Consider the following 21,787-nt stretch of genomic DNA (forward strand, 5'->3'; position numbering starts at 1 on the left):
TTTCATTTTGTTAAAAGTCCTTTAATAGGTACTATTAAAAAAAATACCATTTCATTGAACATGAAAAGAGAAGCACAAGAGGAAAGTGACATCAGGAGTAACAGATTTTACAACAAGGTAATCTAAAAATCAACAGAAATGAAGTATTATTTACAGCACAGTAGTGTCTACACCAAGGAGCTCAACCTTCAACACTTGAGCTATTTACGCGAGTGCTGGGAGCTGCCTCCAGAGCAGCAGATGTGCAGATAGTCGCTTTCTATTGATTTATGGCCATTACGCACCTGTGGGTGCCAAATTACTTTCACATATTGATTCTTGTAACACATTTGTCAAATACATTTTTTATAAAATGCTCAAAAATTCATATTTCAATTAGAATATTTACAAAATAACAGAAGTTTTAAGACATCAACCTGTACAAAACAATTTCCTTCATCTTCATGCCGAACGGCATCTAGAGCGCTGGCAGACTTGAAACTTATAGCTATAACTTTTGTTATATTGTACTAAAATATGTATTACAACACAGTTGTGGCATTTTTTGTTTGTTTTTAAGCTTTATTTTATAGTCTGTAAAAATAGATCCAAATTAGGCGGTTATGCCATCATCTCTAGAAAACTTATAGACAGAAGGAGATTCATAAAGGCTCTCCCCGTCAGTGCTCAGGTCGTCGTCATCATCCAGGTCATTCAACAACTTGCTTGGTGAACATCTGCGTCTGCTACAAGAACAAATACATTGGATAAGAGAATAAATAATCAGAAAATATACTGCAATGCTCCATTTACTGCTTTTAGGGCATACTGATCATTTTAAAGTATTTTACCAGAAAATATATTTATTTGATACTGGAAAAATAAATTAAATCATAGTATTCATGATGGCTGAATAATCCCAAATCTTCCTAAATTTTTTAAGCTAAAATGCAAGAAGTTGTTTTTGTAAATGTAGTAGTTTTAAACACAGTAAATTATTATTAATAGGCATCCTCAGTGTCTCACACTCCAAATGCTCCCTAAGCCTTTCTCAAAGTCTCATAAATGCTATTTCTGTATGTACTGACAATTTTTTTTACTTATAAAAATATAAAGTGAATAGTTAAAAAAAAAAAAAAAAAAAAAGTATCCAGCTAATTAGGTATATGTTAGAAATGTAGAGTGATTTGAAAGACAAAAAAAAGGTGGCATATATTTTAAAGAAGACCCATTACCAGGTCAAAAATCACTAGCCAGCAGAGGATTGCAAGCTAGAGCATCAGATCACCAACCTCAGCTCCTTCTTTGCTGCATTCAGCTGGGCTTGTAGCTGTTCATTGAAGTCAACTTGTTCCTCCAAATCTCTTTGAAGTTTCTTTTTGGCACCTTCTAACCTATCTATTTCTTCTTCTGCTTCTTCAACTTGCCGCTTCATTGATTTTAATCGCAGACTTAGCTAGAAAAATAATGTTTAGATTATATTAAGTTTTGCTATATGCACATAAGTGTATATACATATGTCTAAGGCTCCGTTCACTATGGTCCATCTAGGTTCATATATCTTCATGGCAAAACTATGCTTATTCTTGTCATTACAAATACAAAAATACTAGAAGAATACAAAACCATTTAATATAAACCAAGTCTAAGAGAAGAATATGTTTCTGGCATTGCTGGCTGACATCCATACCACTACAATATTAGCAATGTTATTTTTTAAACTACAAAAAGGCTGATGCTAGCATGCAGGGAGGCATGGACATATCAGTATCAGGTGAACAATCTGGCACCATCAGAGCAAAATTAAAAGGAATTCTAAAAAAAGTTACGCAGCACAAAGAAATCATATATTAAGTAAAAACTATATTGCATCAAAAAGAGCAATCTATAGTAAAACTAGTGATTGAATTTTTAAAGGGAACCTGTCGCTTCAAAAATGCTATTAACCTGCACATATGGGGTTAATCTGCAGGTTAAAAGCGTTCTAAATTTGTATGGCCGCCACACTGAAAGTCTGGCTGCTGGGAGGAAATTAACTTTATTCCTCCCGGTAGGCTCTGGCTTTCAGTCATAGAAGTGCAGCCAGCAGCGGTAACCATGGCCTGGCAGTGACTGACAGCCGGCTCCGCACTGATGCACTGCAGAGCCGTCTGTCAGTCAGTGCCAGGGCATTGTTACAGCAGCCACTCACTATGTACTGAGCGGTAACTGAAGCCGCCATTTGTGTGCTGCACGTGTTTTTCACAGACCCATAAACCCGTATTGGGTCTTTTCATCTATGCTACTTAAAAAAAAAAAAATGGACAAGTCTCTGTGAGTTTTGCACAGACACACGGTACGTTAAAAAACAGGGATATGTGAACAGCACTATACACTAGGGTGTGTTGTCTTCATGAAAAGCACAAATAGAACATTCACATGCAACACGAACGTCTGAATGAGGTCTAAGATTGCAGCAGAAGAAAAACACACTACTACACTGCTCAAAAAAAAATAAAGGGAACACTTAAACAACAGAATATAACTCCAAGTAAATCAAACGTCTGTGAAATCAAACTATCCACTTAGGAAGCAACACTGATTGACAATCAGTTTCACATGCTGTTGTGCAAATGGAATAGACAATAGATGGAAATTATTGGCAATTATCAAGACACCCTCAATAAAGGAGTGGTTCTGCAGCTGAGGACCACAGACCACATCTAAGTACCAATGCTTTCTGGCTGATATTTTGGTCACTTTTGAATGTTGGTTGTGCTTTCACACTCATGGTAGCATGAGACGGACTCTACAACCCACAGAAGTTGCTCAGCTAGTGCAGCTCATCCAGGATGGCACATCAATGCGAGCTGTGGCAAGAAGGTTTGCTGTGTCTGTCAGCGTAGTGTCCAGAGGCTGGAGGCGCTACCAGGAGACCGGCCAGTACACCAGAAGACGTGGAGGGGGCCGAAGGAGGGGAACAACCCAGCAGCAGGACCGCTACCTCTGCCTTTGGAGGAGCACTGCCAGAGCCCTGCAAAATGACCTCCAGCAGGCCACAAATGTGCATATGTCTGCACAAACGGTTAGAAACCAACTCCATGAGGGTGGTATGAGGGCCTGACATCCACAGATGGGGGTTGTGCTCACTGCCCAACACCGTGCAGGAACACCAGGATTGGCAAAGTCGCCACTGGCGCCCTGTGCTCTTCACAGATGAAAGCAGGTTCACACTGAGCACATGTGACAGACGTGACAGAGTCTGGAGACGCCGTGGAGAGCGATCTGCTGCCTGCAACATCCTTCAGCATGACCGGTTTGGCAGTGGGTCAGTAATGGTGTGGGGTGGCATTTCTTTGGAGGGCCACACAGCCCTCCATGTGCTCGCCAGAGGTAGCCTGACTGCCATTAGGTACAGAGATGAGATCCTCAGACCCCTTGTCAGACCTTATGCTGGTGCGGTTGGCGCTGGGTTCCTCCTAATGCAGGACAATGCCAGACCTCATGTGGCTGGAGTGTGTCAGCAGTTCCTGCAAGATGAAGGGATTGAAGCTATGAACTGGCCCGCCCGTTCCCCAGACCTGAATCCGATTGAGCACTTCTCGGACATCATGTCTCGCTACATCCACCAACGTCACGTTGCACCACAGACTGTCCAGGAGTTGGCGGATGCTTTAGTCTAGGTGTGGGAGGAGATCCCACAGGAGACCATCCGCAACCTCATCAGGAGCATGCCCAGGCGTTGTAGGGAGGTCATACAGTCACATGGAGGCCACACACAATACTGAGCCTCATTTTGACTTGTTTTAAAGGACATTACATCAAAGTTGGATCAGCCTATAGTGTGTTTTTCCACTTTAATTTTGGGGGCGACTCCAAATCTAGGCCTCCATCGGTTAATAAATTTGATTTCCATTGATGATTTTTGTGTGATTTTGTTGTCAGCACATTCAACTTTGTACAGAACAAAGTATTCAATGAGAATATTTCACTCATTCAGATCTAGGATGTGTTATTTGAGTGTTCCCTTTATTTTTTTGAGCAGTGTATATTCACCCTCCACAGGTCGGTCTAGTGATTCCTCTACAACGCTGCTCCGATTTCGGTTGACTCATCTGAGCAGTGCAGGGGCATCTCGACTACAGCACAACTGACCACTGCAGCCAATAACTGCACTCATCAGTTCATGCAGTCTACATTGGCTGAATCACTGAGCCCAGTGAGTGACTGCAGCAGTCACATGCGCTCTAGTTTTGACAACAGTATTGCAGCCTATCAACAAAAACCACAGCAGTAGCGGAGAGACATCGATGTTCCTCAGGAGGGCAAGTAAAGCTGTGTTTGCTACTATCTATAGCTGCAATCCTATGGACAAAAGATATTAATCTTGAATAACCCCTTTAAATTTTGAAGCTCTACCGATCCACTCCTAATCATGAATCTATTGCAATTCCCAGGTTGGAAGCAGTAATAGACACAGAAAATGGCCAAGTGTCTGTGACCCCTTTATTTGGTCCTATTGGTAAGACCCCCACCTATAAAAGGGTAATTCCATCTCCAAGATCCTATCCCAATATGTAGTTGGTGAAATAATATTAGCAAATACCTCCAGTTAGAAATGTAATACGAGTTGTTTTGATTTCCTATGTCACTTACCCAATGTGCAGGGCATTGCAATAGCTTAGGTATCCAAGGTTACAACCACTCATATAGTGACAGTTAGTGGTCATAACCATGGATATCTAAGCTACTGCAATACCCTGCACAAGGGATAAGTGACATAGCAAATCAAAAGAACTATACTACATTTCTAATTGGAGATCATGCTAATATTATTATTATTATACACCTACTACATTTTGGGATAGGATATCGGAGATGGGAATACCCTTTTAAGAATTTACAGCATTTCTCTAAGACTAATCAGACTTTAAACTGGCTTGAAAAGTGCTTCAAATGAGCACCTAAAACTGAAAAATTGGAATATACAGCAAATGAAATCTTTTTTGCAAAGATAATAATCAGAGAATATGTTGTCTATCTGATGTCATTCGTATGTTGCTTTAGAAAATCTGATGCTTTGTTAAAATTTTAGCAACTGGTCATGTCGTAATGCCACAACCAACAGGCGACCACGCTTGCGGTACAGCTTCAGCCTAAAATTCACTTACTGTTGTTCGCAAAACAGATGGATACTGGTGGCATGTTTGCAAAAAAAGATGTAGTTACTTACCGGTAACAGAATTTCTCTGAGTTCATGACAGCACCACTGAGAGGGGGGATCCGCCCTTCAAAAACAGGAAACCTCCATATAAAAAGGGAGGTACCTCTCCAGGCATCAGTTGTTTACAGAGCATGAGAGGACCTCCAGGTTATTGCAACGAAAAAACATCATCACTGTCATGCTCATCAGAAACACCCTGTGACTAAAACAAAATTGTCAAATAAGTGTGCTCACCACATGTGCAGGGAGGGAATATACGGGTGCTGTCATGGGCTCAGAGAAATCCCGTTACCGGTAAGTAACTACGTCTTTCTCCCTCCCCCATGACAGCACCACGGAGAGAATTACAGAGAATTGTACAATTGTACACTAGGGAGGGACCATCGCTTCCAGAACCTTTCTCCCAAAGGGGAGATCAGAGGAAGAGGCTAGGTCCAACCGATAATGTTTGAAGAAAGTAGAGGGGGATGACCATGTTGCAGATTTACATATCTGCTCTATGCAGACGCCCGCTTTTTCCGCCTAGGAGGTTGCCACTGCCCTTGTCGAGTGAGCTTTTAATCCCTCCAGAACAGCTTCGCCGCTTGATGAGTAGGGAAATGGCGTCTCTTATCCACTTCACCAGCATGCCTTTCAAGGACCCTGAAAACATACAAAAAGAGACCTACCCTTCCTACACGGTTGTGTGGCTCCCAGATATTGGATCAGACATCTCCTCACGTCTAACGTATGGAGGTCCTTTTCCCCTTTGTTTTAGGGATTGGAGCAAAAGGAAGGAAGGGTGACCTCTTGGGATCTATGAAATCGAAAAGCCACATTGGGTAAATATGCTGGGTCAGGTTTGAGAATTACTCTATCTTCCAGGATCTGTGTAAATGGCAGCCCTGCAGACAGGGCCTGGATATCACAAACTCTGTGGGCGGATGTCAATGCCACCAAAAGTGATGTCTTGAGAGATAGAATTTTTAGCGACGCGCAGTCTGAGGGTTCAAAGGGGGGTCTTGGTTAAAGCCATAAGAACTATAATATAAGCCCCAAGGTGGTAATTTTTGACTAGCGATGAGCCTGGATCTGGCCGAAACTTTGATGAACCTGGCTATCCATCGGTTCCCGGCTAAGGCTGTGTGCTCACAATGCGTTTTTAATGCGTTTCTGCAGCTGCGGAAACGCATTAAAAACGCATGGTAGAAGGGCAGCAATGTTCCCCAATGATAATCCGCATGTGCTGTGCATCATGCTGCGGAAATTTCCGCTGCGGATTATCATAGCGGAAAAAAACGCAGCACTACCAATTATTTTGCGGAAATGCTGCGTTTTCGCCGCCATTGACTTGCATTAGAACGCGCCAATACCGCAAGACTGCATCTGTACTTGCGTAATTGGCGTGTTCTAATGTGCGGATGGTACCCGGGTGTAGAGGAGAGGAGAGTCTCCTCCACACCCAGGTACCATTAAAAAATCTGTAAAAAAAGAATAAAATAAAAAATAAATGTATACTTACCTTCCGGCAGCCCGCGCTGCGCTCCTACTTGCTTCCCGGCACTTCACAGTGGATTGAAGGACCTGCGCTGACGTCAGAGTCATGTGACGGGTCACGTGACGCTGACGTCGGCAGGTCTTTCAATTCACCGCTGCTGGCAGCCGGGACTGAGCGAAACAAGACAGCGCGGGCCAGCGGAGGGTAAGTATAAATTTATTTTTTTATTTTTAACCACTCTCTCGGTCACAGTATATAAATCCATGCCGTTTGCATGGATTTATATAGTGTGACCTAGTTGTCACAAGCACTTTCCAAGTGATGCTAATCGCTTGGAAAGCGCTGGTCAATCCGCATGCGGAAATGTCAGTGAATAACGCTCCATTTCCGCATGTCCCTGGCAGGAAAACGCATGTACAATCCGCATGCGTTTTTTTCTGCCAGGGAGATGCAGAAACGCTCAGGAAAAAATCCTGAGCATTTCTGCATCGTGGGCACATAGCCTAAATCACAATTATACAGTGCCCCCAATGCTGTGACTTGGAACTTCAGGGTACTAGTAGCTAAACCTTGCTCTAACCCTTTCTGTAGGAATTCTAGGATGGTTGGTTCTGGAGTGTTTTCCACTACACTGGACCCTGAAAAGGACAGAAACTTCCTCAAAGTTTTCCCATAGAGCTTGGTTGTAACCAGTTTCCTACTCTGGAGTATTGTGGAAATTAGATTCGGGGAAAAACCTCTATCTTTTAAGAGAGTCCTTTCAAATTCCAAGCAAATTTGAGGATGACACACCAACCCCTGGGATAGAAGGCCCGGGATTTCTGGAAGCACCCAAGGGTCGGTGACGGACATCCTCCTTAGCCAGGAAAACCAAGTCCTCTTTGGCCAAAAGGGGCTATCAGTATTACCCTTGCCCTGTTCTCCCTGATCTTTCTCAGAACCGCAGGTATCAAGACCATTGGGGGAAAGGCATGAGCTAGATTCTGATCCCATGGGATCATGAAGGCATCCAGCGTGAGGGGATTCCCTTCTGGGTCTATTGAGCAGAATGTTTCTACCTTCTTGTTCCGGTTGTTGGCGAACAAATCTATGATAGGAAGGCCCCACATTTGTACAATTTGATTGAAAATGGACTGCTTCAGCTCCCATTTGCCCTGCCTTAACTGGGTTCGGCTCAGAAAATCTGCTTTGCGATTTTCTATCCCTCTTATGTGTAGTGCTAACAAGGAAATAAGATTGATTTCGGCTATCTGAAAGAGGAGGTTTGTCACTTCCGTCAACGGGCGGGAAAGGGTTCCTCCCTGGTGGTTCAAATAAGCCACCTCTATTGTCCGCGAATACTCTCACATGATGACCTTGGAGAGATTCTAAGAACTCTATCAGGGCAAATTTTACTGCTAATAGTTTCTTCATATTTGAGGACACCAACTTTAGCTCTTTTGTCCAGGTTCCCTGAGCAACTTTGTCTTTCAGATGTGCCCCCCAGCCACTGGGACTCGCGTCTGTGGTCAATACCTGAGTGACCCTGCCCACACAGGGAATACCACTGGCTAACTTGTCTATCTTTGTCCACCATCCCAGGGAAAGAATGACCTTTGGAGACCGAGTTAGCTGACCTTCTAAATGCCCTCCTACAGAAATTTTGGCTTCTAAAATTTCCCACTGTAGATCCCTGGTGTGGATTTGGACCCGCTGAACTGCTGCAATGCAGGAGTTCATGGACCCTAGAAGGGACATAGCCTTCCACAGAGTCAGAGGTGTGATCTATTGTCTGAGACATCTGCCCCATAATCTGTTGTATCTCCTCTTCGGGCAGTCGACACTCTTGTCTCTGAGTCCAGAATAAGACCCAGAAATTCCTGTACCTGTTTCGGTTCGGTCTTTGATTTTTTTTTTAAGTTTAAAAGCCAACCTAAGTTTGTTGTTAAGGAACTCATGACCTTCCTCAGCTGATTTTTGCAGTGGTGAATGGAGTTGCCTACCACTAGGAAGTCATCCAGGTGTGGAACAATTAAGATATCTTGCTCCCTCAGGTGTGACATTGCTTCCGCAATTAACTTGGTAAACACACCGGAGGAGCAATAGCGAGACTGAACAGGAGAGCGGTGTATTGATAATGTCTGATCTTTCCCTCTATAGAGACCGCCACTCGGAGGAATTTCTGGAAGTCTTTGTGAAAGGGAACATGATAGTAAGCTTCCTTTAAGCCCAGAACAGTCATGAAACAACCCGGAAACAGAATTCTCACAGCCATTTTTATTGTTTCCATTTTGAATACTTGAATCTTTAGAGATCTGTTCAGTCTCTTCAAGTTTATGATAGTCCTGAAGGATCTGTCTGGTTTCTTCACTAGAAACAACGGGGAGTAATAGCCTTCCCCTCTTTCCTGTAGGACAGCTTTTGCTACTAGGCCTAAAACCTCCTGCTCTAGGACTATTTGCTCTATGCTTGAGAACCGCAGGGGAGTCACTATGTAGTTTGGATCTAGGATGGAAATGAACTGTAATCTTAAACCTGCTCTTATCAGATTTACTATCCACGCACTGTTGGAAATCTTTTCCCAGGCCGGTAGAAACAGGGATAGTCTTCCCCCCACCTGGGGAAAACCTTCATTGTGAAGGCTTCCTGTTGTCATGGGAAGGGTTACTAAATATGAAACCCCTGTTCCTCTTTTTCTCTTCCCACTTATCCTTTTTTTTGGGGGGCTTCCTCTGAATGAATTTTTTACTCAGAAAAGATCTTTTATATGAAGGGATAGTGGGGATGGGGGAATCGCTTTTTATTATCCCCCGCCTTTATCCAGTATATCGTCTAGGGTTGGCCCAAACAAAAACTCACCCTTACGGGGAATAGAAAAGAGAGTCTAGATTTTGTCTGAAGGTCTCCTGGCCAACATTTAAGCCAAAGGGCTAGACGCGCCGCATTGTAGAAAGCTGCAGACTTGGCCACCAATCTAACTGAATCGGCGGATGCATCATCCAAAAACGCAGCAGCCCCCAGCATTAAGGGAATGGTGTCTAGTATTTTTTCCCTAGATACTCCATTCCGAAGTTGAGATTCCAACTGACTCAACCATGCCATCATAGACCTAGCAGTGCAAGTTGCGGCTACCGCGGGTTATAGACCCCTCCAGCAGCTTCCCAAGACCCTTTTAAGAAAGTGTCAGCTTTTTTATCTAAAGGGTCTTTTAATACTCCCATATCCACAAAGGGAAGGGCAAATTTTTTAGATGCCTTGGCAATAGCTACGTCTAGTTTTGGGGTTTTCTCCCAGAATGAACAGACTGGATCATCAAAGGGATATTTTCTTTTTGGAATAGAGACACTTTTCCTCTCAGGTCTTTTCCATTCCCTCTTAATTAGAGACTGAATTTTGTCATTAAGAGGAAAAGACCTACGCTTTATCTGATCCAGCCCGCCAAACATTATGTCCTGAACTGTTTTTTCTGGCCTGGGGTCTATTAACCCCATAGTAGATCTAACTGCCTTAACCAGGCTATACGCTTCTTCTATGGGGAAACAATTACAACCTCTCTCATCTCCGTGAGATGAGGAGGGAGATGAATCTGAGGAATCCGCATCTGATCGCTCCCCTTCTGAACTGCTAAACCCAGATTCAGGGGATAAATCTCTAGACCTTTTAGGTTTCTTAGCGCCCCCCCGTCGGGACCTAAAGGTATTTTCCGCCTCTGACTTAATTATTGATTGCAGTTCAGAGGCAAATATAGGGGTTTTCTCCCAAACTGTCTGCATGAATTGCAGAGCCTCTTCACCCACGTAACGGGTAAATCTTCACTGCAGAGCACACAGCTTTTATGCTTGGTCTGGCTAGAACTTTTCCCTGGTCTAAAAAAAAAAATGAGAGGAAAAGAGGGGGGCTAATTATAAAATGAACTTTCATGGAGATCACTTACCAATCTGATGCACTCAGGGATACCGGTTTTGGAGGAGGAACCACATCTGCTGCAGGCTTTCCTCTGCTGGTTGGAGACTTGACCACGTTGGAATCTTTGCCGTGCTTGGTGGATTTTGCAGAGCGCCCACTTCCATTGCAGCCACAACCACGATGAAGGGAGACGTCATGCTGCCTTGCATCCTGCTGCCTCCACTTCTGCCATTGCTGCTGCTGCGGTGGATCCGGGCTCTGCTCCTCAAGCGGGCTCAACCGCTCCTTGAACAGCTCCCTGGTAGTCTCCATTTCAATACAGAGAGGACCGCTGGACAACTGCTCAGAGCCATACTTTTGCCTCTTTTTATATGAAGCAGTCTCCGGCATCCACCCAGCACTTTCCAGCTTCCTGTACCAGGTTACTTCCGGTCACGTGACCGCTTCATGTGCATCATTAGGAAGCAACTCCGGCGCATCCCCAAACATGCGCAGACCAGACGCCTGGAAGCTCAGCACCACAGCGTGGTGCGGAGGCTGCGCTCATAGCCCCACTCATGAAGGCCCTCCGGACCCAGCAGTGGTGCTTCAGAGCACTGCGCCAGCCGAGGCAGGGGACTCCCGCTGCCTGAACCGGACAGGCCAGGCCTGGATACAGTGTTCTATCTTCAGGTACCGCTCCAAACTGAAGGTTCCTCATCAAGGACAGGAAACCAACTGATGTGGAGAGAGGTACAGCCCTTTTTATCTGTAGGTTTACTGTCCTTGAAGGGCGGATCCCCTCTCTCCTTGGTGCAGTCATGGGGGAGGGAGAAAAAGCCATGCTTTGCTCACATTTTTTTTTCTTGCTAAACATAACGGCGACATGGGCAATAACGAAACTTCAGATTTACTGATATAGCCATTTTTTAAGATACTCTTCAATATCCAACATCTAGTTTATAGCTACATTGGACAGAACACACATTTGTAGTCTACCTGATCTTTCTGATCTGTTAAAGTGAGATGTTCATCATCGACCTGCATCATTAACTCTTTCACCTTCCTCTCCAGCCTGCGGTTGTTCAGCTGGAGATTTGCCCGGTCCCTGAGGGAAAGGAAAGCGCATTGTTTTGAAATTGAATCAGGAAATGGTGCCAGATCCTGCTCTACTTTCCCTCAGAATGCTGATGAAACATACATTGCTGTTAATATTCTGCAGATTTACTGCTTGCAGCAGAGAAAGTTTCATGTCCTTTCTGTTGTCATTCAAAAAAGCGATAACATTATTGTCTCCTGCACCGAAATGTCAATAATGTAATATTTTGTAAACTTATTCTCAAGAGGAAGCATACAGAGGGCACGAACAAACTGTGATCCAGGTCACCAGCACAAAAAAATAAGCCAGTCATAGCCAAGTATTCAATGCGTGGCATTCTGGTACAGTATTAGGTTGCTGGTGAGGTGATGCTGACATTAGTGGAATACTAATGCTAAGCTTTCACTTATAATACAATATACCCGTCTAGTAAGAAAATCCTGCTCGGTGTGTTATTGTAATATTGGGACATTTCTTTATTGTGCCATGCCTTAGTAGGCAAACATGAACAAGATGCCTTTTCATGACCTGTCTAATATGTGGATATTCTCCATGTGCAGATTAAGTTGACTGTACCTCAAACAGATATGCACAGGTTATGAATAGCAAAGAACTAAGCTTTCCTTGTGATCACAGGGGTCAGTTCAGGACGACTTAGTCTAAAAAAAACAACCCGATCAGCTGTAGTATTTGAGTGTATAGTTCTAGTGTCCCTAGGATTTACAGACCAAAATGAGGCAAGAAAAATAAATATTCTAATTGTAAAAAATGTAATGTAATCAGGATTCATCTGATTAAAAATAACCCAAAGTGAACATTTTTTATCAGGTTTAGAATAAAATTATAAAAAAGTGTATGTGCCAAAAATAATATCCTAAAGGGATCCGGTCAGCATTAAACTTCGGTTTTAGTAAAACACCACATTGTTTGGGTCTGCCAAGTATACTTTTGGAGACCACAGGAAGAGAATCAGGTAGCAGGGGTGCTCTCCGGGGTAAAACCTTCTACCCGCCCCATTTAAAATTTTCTCCAGTTATCAAACAGTTACAATGTCAAGGCTGTAGCACATGGTGTATATGTATGTAAATTAACTCTGGTCACAAAGGGTTCAACGGCTCATATTTGAAAACAGAGACAAGCTAAGTATTTTAGCATCATTAGGAATGAAGAGGTTAAAACACAATCACACCCCAAGTTCAACTCCACATACAAGTTCCTCTACCTTTCTTCATTTTCCAGGCGTTCTTCCAGCTCTGCTATTCTTCCTTCCATCTGAGCAACAAGCCCTTCTTTATTGGATCGATGTGAAGTTTCAAGATGAGCTATTCTGCTCTTCAGATCTTTGTTCTAGTTTTTAAAAAAAAAAAAGGTGCCGTGGGTCAAACAATATCCACCACTAAACATTACACAAGTTGTAAAAACAAAGCCGAATGTTTAAACAATGGCTACTGAATATTGGAGGAACAATTGTTTTATTCTCTGTCTTTTAAAGTCCTGCACTATTACACAATCTGTTTACGTCAAAGCGAAATAAAGCAGCATTCAATATTTAAGGTGTTACTGTCATTTTAGGAGAACTTGTAGCAGAAGTTGTGTCTGCCTCTAGCTCTTCCCTCCCTCTCCATAGACTTTTACGAGCAGCAACTGCCATCTCTTATCTCAATTCACAAGTAAAATCAGTCTTTAGGGAATACAGATTTTCAAATCACTGAAGCAGATTTCTTTGATAATTTATATTACAAAGTTGCTTATTTTCATGTGTACTATTGATATATAAAATAAAAATGACATTTAGGGACAAGTCTAATTATAGGTTTATTATGGCATATAAATGTCATAGGGATGAGAGGATGTAAACTTGGGAATGTTAGAGTCAGAAGAGACCTCCAGGATCATCTGGTCCAACCCCCTGCTCAATGCCAGATGTCTGTCCAGCCTTTGCTTGAAAACTTCCATTGAAGGAGAACTCACCACCTCTCTTGGCAGCCTGTTCCACTCATTGATCACCCTCATTGTCAAAAAGTTTTTTCTAATATCTAATCTGTATCTTCTCCCTTTCAGTTTCAATCCATTGTTTCTTGTGTTTCCATGTGCAAATGAGAATAGGTATGATCCCTCTACACTGTGACATCTCTTCAGATATTTGTAGACAGCTATTAAGTCTCTGCTTAGCCTTCTTTTATGCAAGCTAAACATTCCCAGATCCTCTAACCGTTCCTCGTAGGACATAGTTTGCAGTCTGCTCATCATCCTGGTCACTCTTCTCTGAACTTGCTCCAGTTTTTCGATGTCTTTTTTAAAATGTGGTGCCCAGGACTAGACACAATATTCCAGATGAGGTCTGGGATCCCTCTCTATTAGCAGGAGAGCTGCAAACGCCTCACATCCATGTGCACACTTCCTGCACGATGGCACACAGCATAACAATAGTTCCATCATTCCAAAACCAGAGGCACCATATTCTCCCCTATAAGCATTGCCTCAAGTAATATAACATTTTCTTGTCCCATTGATTCAACAAGAAAGTGAGACACCTTAGTAGATTATAGGCCTACAGTAATTTACTGTGTTACAGCTTCATAACACAGTACTATAAATAGGTGGATGACAATGAAATTTAATTTGTGCCATACACTACTATATTTCCCCTCCAGTGTTCTAAAAGCCTTGGAAGCTAGATCTTGCCCTGACGGTATCAACCAATTGCCAGGGCTTCCAAAAGTTGGGTCTGATCACCATAGTTGCTTTGATTTAAAATCACTTAACATTGTAAAATTAAAGGAGTTGTGGATTTCTAAAAAAATTTTTTTTTTACAGAGACCGTTTCCTGGCTAAGCAAATCACCAGAGATGTGTGTGAATAGGGCTGGTTGACTCATTTTAATAGCCAAGCTATTTGCCTTTTGCATGACCGCTGATGTATGGACAGAGTAAGGGACTACATTACCTACTGAGCTGAGCCAGGCAGCCAAGAGTATTCATACACAACACTGACCACATGACAACATGGCAAGTGCCCTCCTGGGCCGCAAAGTGAGTTCTTGAAACCTATGCTGAAATCAGGCTATTGGAGCACCTTTCTTAATGTATGGAAGTAGTAAATCTTGCTATTATACATACATTAAGATATTTAAACTGGAAAACACTTAATTATATAAATCAAATTTTACTTAAATATTAAATGTCAAAGTTTACTCCAAATGGCTTCCAATCAGACTGATGCAAAATACTATTCAAAGCTACAAAAGGTCAATTACACATGAATGTCAATGTCTGAACGATCAGTATTTAACAAGACACATATTTATGAAGATTATGGTGGTTCTAATTGGACATTTTTACTTTGGGTAGAACCCCTACAATAGGAGGTCACCTATTTATTACCTGTCTCTCCAAAGACATCTTATCGCACTCCAGATCTTGCCTTACAGCACGTTCTTGAAGTAGTTCGCCCCTCATTTGTTCGATCTGTCATAAAAATATAGATGAATAAGTATTTTCTTACAGCTAGAAAACATTTTATTCAATGTATCTTCATTAAAAAAGTAATACTGCAATAATCAATATTATATATCCATTAGTAACGATGTTAGTTGACCTGGTTTCATTTAATGTTTGTAAGGATCCTAATAATATATAGTATTGATATCATCTGTATTTTGCCATTTGTCATGTTCAGAGAAGCAGTAAAGCGATCCGTGTGAGCTCCCAAAGGGTGTGTGTATTAATGCAGCTCAGGCCCATAGACCTCAATGGAGGGCCTGGCAGAATGCAGCTCTAAGGGCTGCTTGGGTTTAATCCGTAATCTGTGCAACAGGATCATCCAAAAAATAACAGTCAACCAGGTTACGAGGTATACCTAAATTGCAAAATATATGTTAAGGGAATGCAATTATATTAAATAGTATTTACAATAAGATCACTGTATACATTATAAAAGTAAAAGATCATTGGGTGAATGCACAGTTTATATATAACAACCTTCAGGAATTACTGCCACCTTCCTAATGACTTCATAAACAGGAAAAGAAAAAAGTGGCCTCTCATTCCATAGAAATGAGGTCACACTAGACTGCGCGGACTCACATGGGTTTACTTCTATTGAGAGCAAATGACTATTGAAATCCTTCTAATTGCACTGTACTACACTGCCGCAGGTGTCATACGCACTTCTGTTCAAGTCCTAGTAAGATCACCTTGGGAAGAACAATTCAAGGCCTTGTTCTCACAACACAGTTTTTTCTGGCCAATACCAGAACTAGATGCAAGAAAAAAGTGGTAAAGGGAGAGCAGAATTCAAGTCAGTATGGGTTTTTTTCATCCAGAAGAGCCATTGCTGTCATTTGGTTGTGTCATCTGGTATGGCAGTTTGGTGCCATTAAATGTTATCACCAGAGGAAGCGGCAGCCAGTCGTTTCCTCTACACAACTTGTCCAATCCTTCATGTATTGGGGTCTTTAGATTTAAAGACGTCCAGACTTGCAGACATAGATCAACCATTGAATATGTATGGGGGCCTCAGTTGATGTTGGAGAAGATGAGAGTCAAGGAGTCTGAATTAAATGCGGAACCCTTCTGTTCTCCAGTAGATGAGCTATTGCCAGAGCTCCACTCAATAAAAACAAAAGACGGATTTTGGTAAGACCTTACCTGTAAAATCCTTTTCAGCGAGGGAAGGAAGGGAGACACAGTCATTACTAGTGGGTAGGCGGAGCCCACATAGGATAGAACACCTCAGATTAAAAAAGAGTGTTGTCCGGCCCCTCCAGCTTGGGCTCCTCCTACTCCAGCTCTCCAGTCCGTACACAAGCTAAGGAAGAGCAAATATCACCAGCGGAGCAACATAACCCCTTCTGAAGAACTTCAGAGAAAAAACAAGAGACAGGTTATGCATATAACAGAAAAACCACACAGTCCCAGGTACTACTCACTGGACCTGACCACTGCGATGAGCTGGCAATGCTGGAACAGAGCCTTAGCGCGCCGACCTCAGCCCAGATAATCGCTATCAGAGAAGGGTCACGCTGCATCTGAAAACACAACAACACACTTCTGCCATGGGAGGGAGCTGTGTCTCCCTTCCTTCCCTCGCTGAAAAGGATTTTACAGGTAAGGTCTTACCAAAATCCGTCTTTCAGCAGCAGATGGAAGGAAGGGAGACACAGTCATTACTAGTGGGACGTCCCAAAGCAGTCCAAAAATTAAGGGTGGGAAAAAACCAACAGAGGCAGAATCCCAACAACCTAGAAAAATGCGCAACTAGCGCTAAATACAAGTTAACGATAATTAAACTACAGCCGCCTGCAGGACCCTACGTCCTAAGGCTGCATCAGCGGAAGCACTGACGTCCACCTTATAAAACTTTGCAAAAGTGTGGACGGAGCGCCAGGTAGCCGCCCGGCAGAGTTGAGCTGCCGAGGCCCCTTGATGAAAAGCCCACGATGAACCCACAGCTCTCGTGGAGTGAGCTCGAATCTTAATTGGACAAGATTCGCCCTTGAGTTGGTAAGCCTCTAAAATGGCCGACCGAATCCATCGAGCTATAGTGTCCTTGGAAGCTCGTTGACCACGCCGACGACCTGCTGGAATCACAAACAGAGAGTCCGATTTCCGAAAACCTTGAGTAATAGACAAATAGAACTTCAAAGCCCGCACTAAATCCAATGAGTGCAAGGCCCGTTCCTTCGCATTCCTCGGTTCCGGACAGAGCGAGGGGAACACAATATCCTGGTTAACATGAAATTGTGACACCACCTTAGGTAGAAAGTCGCCCCGTGTGCGAAGCACCACGCGATCCGGGAGAAACTCCAGAAAAAGGAGGCGAGCAAGAAAGACCCGCCAGTTCAGAAACCCTTCTCAAGGTGACTGCCACTAAAAAGGCAACCTTCCAAGAAAGCAAAGAAAGGCTAACGGAGTCCATAGGCTCAAAAGGCCCATGTTGAAGAGCCTCTAAGACCAGATTGAGCCGCCAAGGGGACACAAGCGCCTTCCGCGGCGGAAACTGACGGGTTACCCCGCGAAAAAAGGAACGAATGTCCCTACGCGAGGCGATAGCCTTCCGAAACAGCAAGGACAAAGCAGAAACCTGACCCCTCAGAGTGCTAACTGCCAAACCCTTGTCCAGGCCATACTGCAAAAAGGCCAACAATTTGGGAATGGAAAAAATCCTCGGGTTCCTTGAAGAACCCGAACACCATGAAAAGAAGGCCTCCCAAGTCTTGTGATAGATCCTAGTAGTGGCAGGACCCCTGGCAGCTCGCAGAGTGGCAATGACTTCGGCTGAAAAACCTTGACGAGTCAAGATTTCGGTCTCAAGAGCCACGCCGTCAAACGCAGAGACTTCAGGTCCGAATGACGAACGGGCCCTTGGGTTAACAGGTCCGGGCGAAGAGGGAGAGGAAGTGGAGGCGCAGCCAGAAGCGACACCAGCGTCGAGAACCACGTCCTCCTTGGCCAGTCTGGGGCTACTAACATAGCCGGGACTCTTTCCAGTCTGATCCGACGCAACACCAGAGGAAGTAAGGATATCGGCGGGAACACATAGATTAGCTCGAATTGGTCCCACGGAGCCACCAGAGCATCCACCGCCACAGCCTTCGGGTCCTTGTACCTGGACATGAACGTCGGTAACTTGGTGTTGAACCTTGATGCCATCAAATCCACTTGAGGAGTTCCCCAACGGGAGCACAGCTGTGCAAAAATTTCTGGGTGAAGACTCCATTCTCCGGGATCCACCTTCTCGCGACTGAGGAAGTCCGCCGTGATATTCTGAACTCCCGGAATGTGAATCGCAGAGATAGCTGGCACCTTGGCCTCGGCCCATACCAGGATCCGAGACACTTCCATCATGAGCCTGGAGCTCCTTGTTCCACCTTGATGGTTGATATACGCGACTGCCGTCGCGTTGTCTGTCTGCACTCGGACTGGCAGACCGTTTAAAGGGACCCGACCATACTCCCTGAATCCAGAGATCGTTCCAGACACCCCCCCAGCCTGACAGGCTGGCATCGGTGGTTATGACCGACCACCTCGGAAGGAGGAAGGACTTCCCCAGGGATAACGCTTCCGGACGTAACCACCATTCTAGAGACTCTCGCACCCTGTGGGAGATGATGATACTGCGATCCAGCGAAGCCTGTGATCGATCCCAACGGTTCAGAATGAGCATTTGGAGAGTCCTGGAATGAAATTGGGCAAACGGAAGTGCCTCCATTGACGCCACCATCAAACCCAAAAGGCGCATACACCTTCGAAGGGACATTGCTATCGAAGACATCATAACCTGTACATGTCGAAGAAGACTTGCTTGCTTGTCTGGAGGCAGGGACACCACTGCTCGTACCGTGTCGAAATGCATCCCCAAAAAGAGGTTTGACTGCGACGGTTCCAGAGACGACTTCTTCCAATTGACCAGCCACCCGAAGTCCTCCAGGAGCTGAAGGGATAGATTGCGAGCCGTCACCGCCTCCTCCTTTGAGGACGCCACAATCAAAAGGTCGTCCAGGTAGGGAAGAACCGTAACCCCCTGTCTTCGAAGGATCGCCATGAGAGGTGCCAGAATTTTTGTAAAAACTCTGGGCGCCGAGGCCAACCCGAATGGTAGGGCCACAAACTGGAAAAGGTCCTGACCTATGGCAAAACGAAGGAAGCGTTGGTGGGCCCTTCCGACGAGAACATGCAAATAAGCGTCGCGAATGTCGATTGACACCAAAAAGTCGTTCTGCGACAGGGCCGCCACAACCGAGCGAAGCGACTCCATGCGGAATTTCCGGGTGCGGACATGCCGATTCAATCTTTTGAGATCCAGAATGGGGCGAAATTTGTCCTCCTTTTTGGGGACCACAAAGAGGTTTGAATAAAACCCTCTTCCCCGGTCCTCCGGCGGAACCGGTACCACCACACCCTTCTGTAGAAGGGAATCGACCTCCTGCCGTAGAGCGGCAACTAGCTCGGGCTCTGACGGAATGCGAGATCGGCAAAACCTGTCCGGGGGTCGAGAAAGAAACTCTATGAAGTAGCCTGCTGACACAACCCGCGTCACCCAGGCGTCCGAAACGCGGGACGCCCAAGTCGATTCGAATTGGAGCAGGCGAACCCCCACTCGAGAGCCCTCGAGTGAAAACCTGGCGTCAGTCCGCCTTAGCGGGCTTTTTGTCAGCTTCCCGCTTGTCTTGACGGAAGCTCTGTTTCCAGGGAGTGCGGGATTTCTGAGAAGCCTTTTTTCCTGAAAAAGAGGGACGACCCGATCCCCAAGAGGGCTCCCCGGACTGAAAGGGCCGCCGACTACTACCGGCACTAGGCCTGCCCGACGCAGAAGCCACAGTTCTTCGCTGTGGTAAGGCCGCTTCTTTTGCCTTTGCCTTGACAATCAGCTCCGTGAGGTCAGATCCAAATAACTGACCACCCTTGTAAGCTAAAGATAGCAAACCTTGCTTGGAAACCGCGTCCCCGGTCCACTGTCTGAGCCACAGTGCTCTTCTGACTGTGACCGCCGAGGATTGCGCCCTGGACAGCAGTGACGCGGTATCCAAACCTGCATCACTGCCATATCGGGCCGCATCCTCCAACAACTTGAAAAGCCCATCTATGCCACGCCGTCCGTAGACGGTCCAACCAGCTTAGGGAAGCTTTACAAGCACACATGGATCCTAGCACAGCTCTGAATCCATGACCCGCGGCCTCGTAGATGGATTTCGCCGCCATCTCCGTTTTTCTGTCCAGCAGATCCTACAGACTCGCCTTCCCTTTAACAGGCAGTAATGAGGATTTGCTAAGCTGGGATAAAGGGACATCCACTTCAGGAGAAGGAATCCAATCATCAATCAACTCCGTGGAATACGGATACAGTGCCTCAAAAAAGCCGTGTCCCCTGAAAACGTTTATCTGGACACAGGCGTTCCTTCTCCACTGCCCCATTAAGCTCATCCAGAGATGGTAATGCCAAGCGCGACCTATGCGACTCCTGAAACATCCGGGCCGACTTACCAGGACGTCTAGTTACCTCCTCCGGAAACTGTAACGCCTCCCTCATGGCTCCTCTGCACGGCCCAAAAAAGAGGCAGAGTGCCCCTGCCGATCCTCCTTATCCGAATCGGACATCTCCCCATCTGAGCTTGAAGGGGAACCCTCCATAACAGAGATCTCCAAGTCGCTGTGCGGGGAGGGCAGTACCGGCCTGTGGCGCTTCCTGCCATGAGAGGATCTAGCTGACACCCAATAACCTAGAAGGTCAGACAGGCCATCAATAGAACGAGTGAGGGCCTCCATTTTGACCACTGCCCCATCACCGAAACCCCCGACCGCTGCGCTTGACGCCGTCGAGGACTCCTGCGTGTCAGACACGCGAGACTGATCCTGTAGCGGACCTGGGAGACGGTCCGCACCTCCTGGACCCTGATCTGACATGCCCTCACACAGTATATGGCAGGTTAAACCTGTCAGTAAGTAGGACAGTGTGGTTTCTTAAAAGAAAGCTGAAGGGTTAAAGCTCTTAAAGAGAGAGCTACCCCAGCTGACCCCCAATTAAGGGATAACCGCCTAATAAGGGGTTAATGTCGCAGACTCCCCACAACCTCTGTGAAATGAAAAGGATGTGCGAGCCCCAGACAAAAAAAGGAACCTCTATATGAGGTAATAGCTGCAGGACAGCACAGTCTGCCACCTTATTGTGCCTCAGAAAGGTGCCCTGCGCTGAGGGGGTGAGGGGTTAAGCTTCTGCCCTGACAGGCAGAAGCGACTCACCCAGCTGGCCGCGGTGCAGTGTTCCTTCGGTCTGTCGGGAGGAGAGGAGAGTGAGGAGCCCGATGGAAGCCGTTCAGTAATGGCCGCCGCGCTGTGAGGAGAGAGAAGCCGGAAGAGGAGGGGCAGGAGAAAACGCGCGCTCAGAGCACTTCCTGCCCACGAAAGACCGGGAAGGCGCGAAGCCACGCCCCCCGCCGGCTTCAAAAAAGCACGCGCGACTCCTCCGCTCTCCGCTCCTGCCCCGCTTCCATGTCCTGCAGGCATCCACCTGCGGACAAAAAAACACAAGTCACCACCTGAATACATGTAGCAGCGGCTGCCGCAGCAGCCGCTGAAGCACTCAAAACACATTAACATGCTGAGTACTCACCCAGCTGAGCGCCACAGGGACCCCCAGGGATTTGTGGCGCTGTGCCCAAGCTTCC

At 45.4% G+C, this 21,787-nt stretch overlaps 1 protein-coding gene across 2 annotated transcripts in view; it reads right to left on the bottom strand.

Moving 5' to 3' along the window:
* Positions 1–200: 200 nt before the first annotated feature.
* The window catches only part of CGNL1 (cingulin like 1), a 120,289-nt gene continuing 98,702 nt past the window's right edge, over positions 201–21,787 (bottom strand). The window contains exons 15-19 of one of the 2 annotated variants that reach the window (XM_073652984.1): positions 15,006–15,089; positions 12,845–12,969; positions 11,523–11,631; positions 1,272–1,435; positions 201–725 (exon numbers count right to left, since the gene is read on the bottom strand). In XM_073652984.1, the coding sequence (XP_073509085.1) occupies positions 593–725; positions 1,272–1,435; positions 11,523–11,631; positions 12,845–12,969; positions 15,006–15,089 (615 nt within the window). In that variant the 3' untranslated portion in view covers positions 201–592. The remainder of the gene's footprint in view (positions 726–1,271; positions 1,436–11,522; positions 11,632–12,844; positions 12,970–15,005; positions 15,090–21,787) is intronic. The other variant, XM_073652983.1, reaches the window with a different exon arrangement.

Source organism: Phyllobates terribilis, unplaced genomic scaffold (assembly GCF_046119375.1).
Source record: "Phyllobates terribilis strain yellow unplaced genomic scaffold, ASM4611937v1 Scaffold_11__3_contigs__length_659146591, whole genome shotgun sequence".
Lineage (NCBI taxonomy): Eukaryota > Metazoa > Chordata > Amphibia > Anura > Dendrobatidae > Phyllobates > Phyllobates terribilis.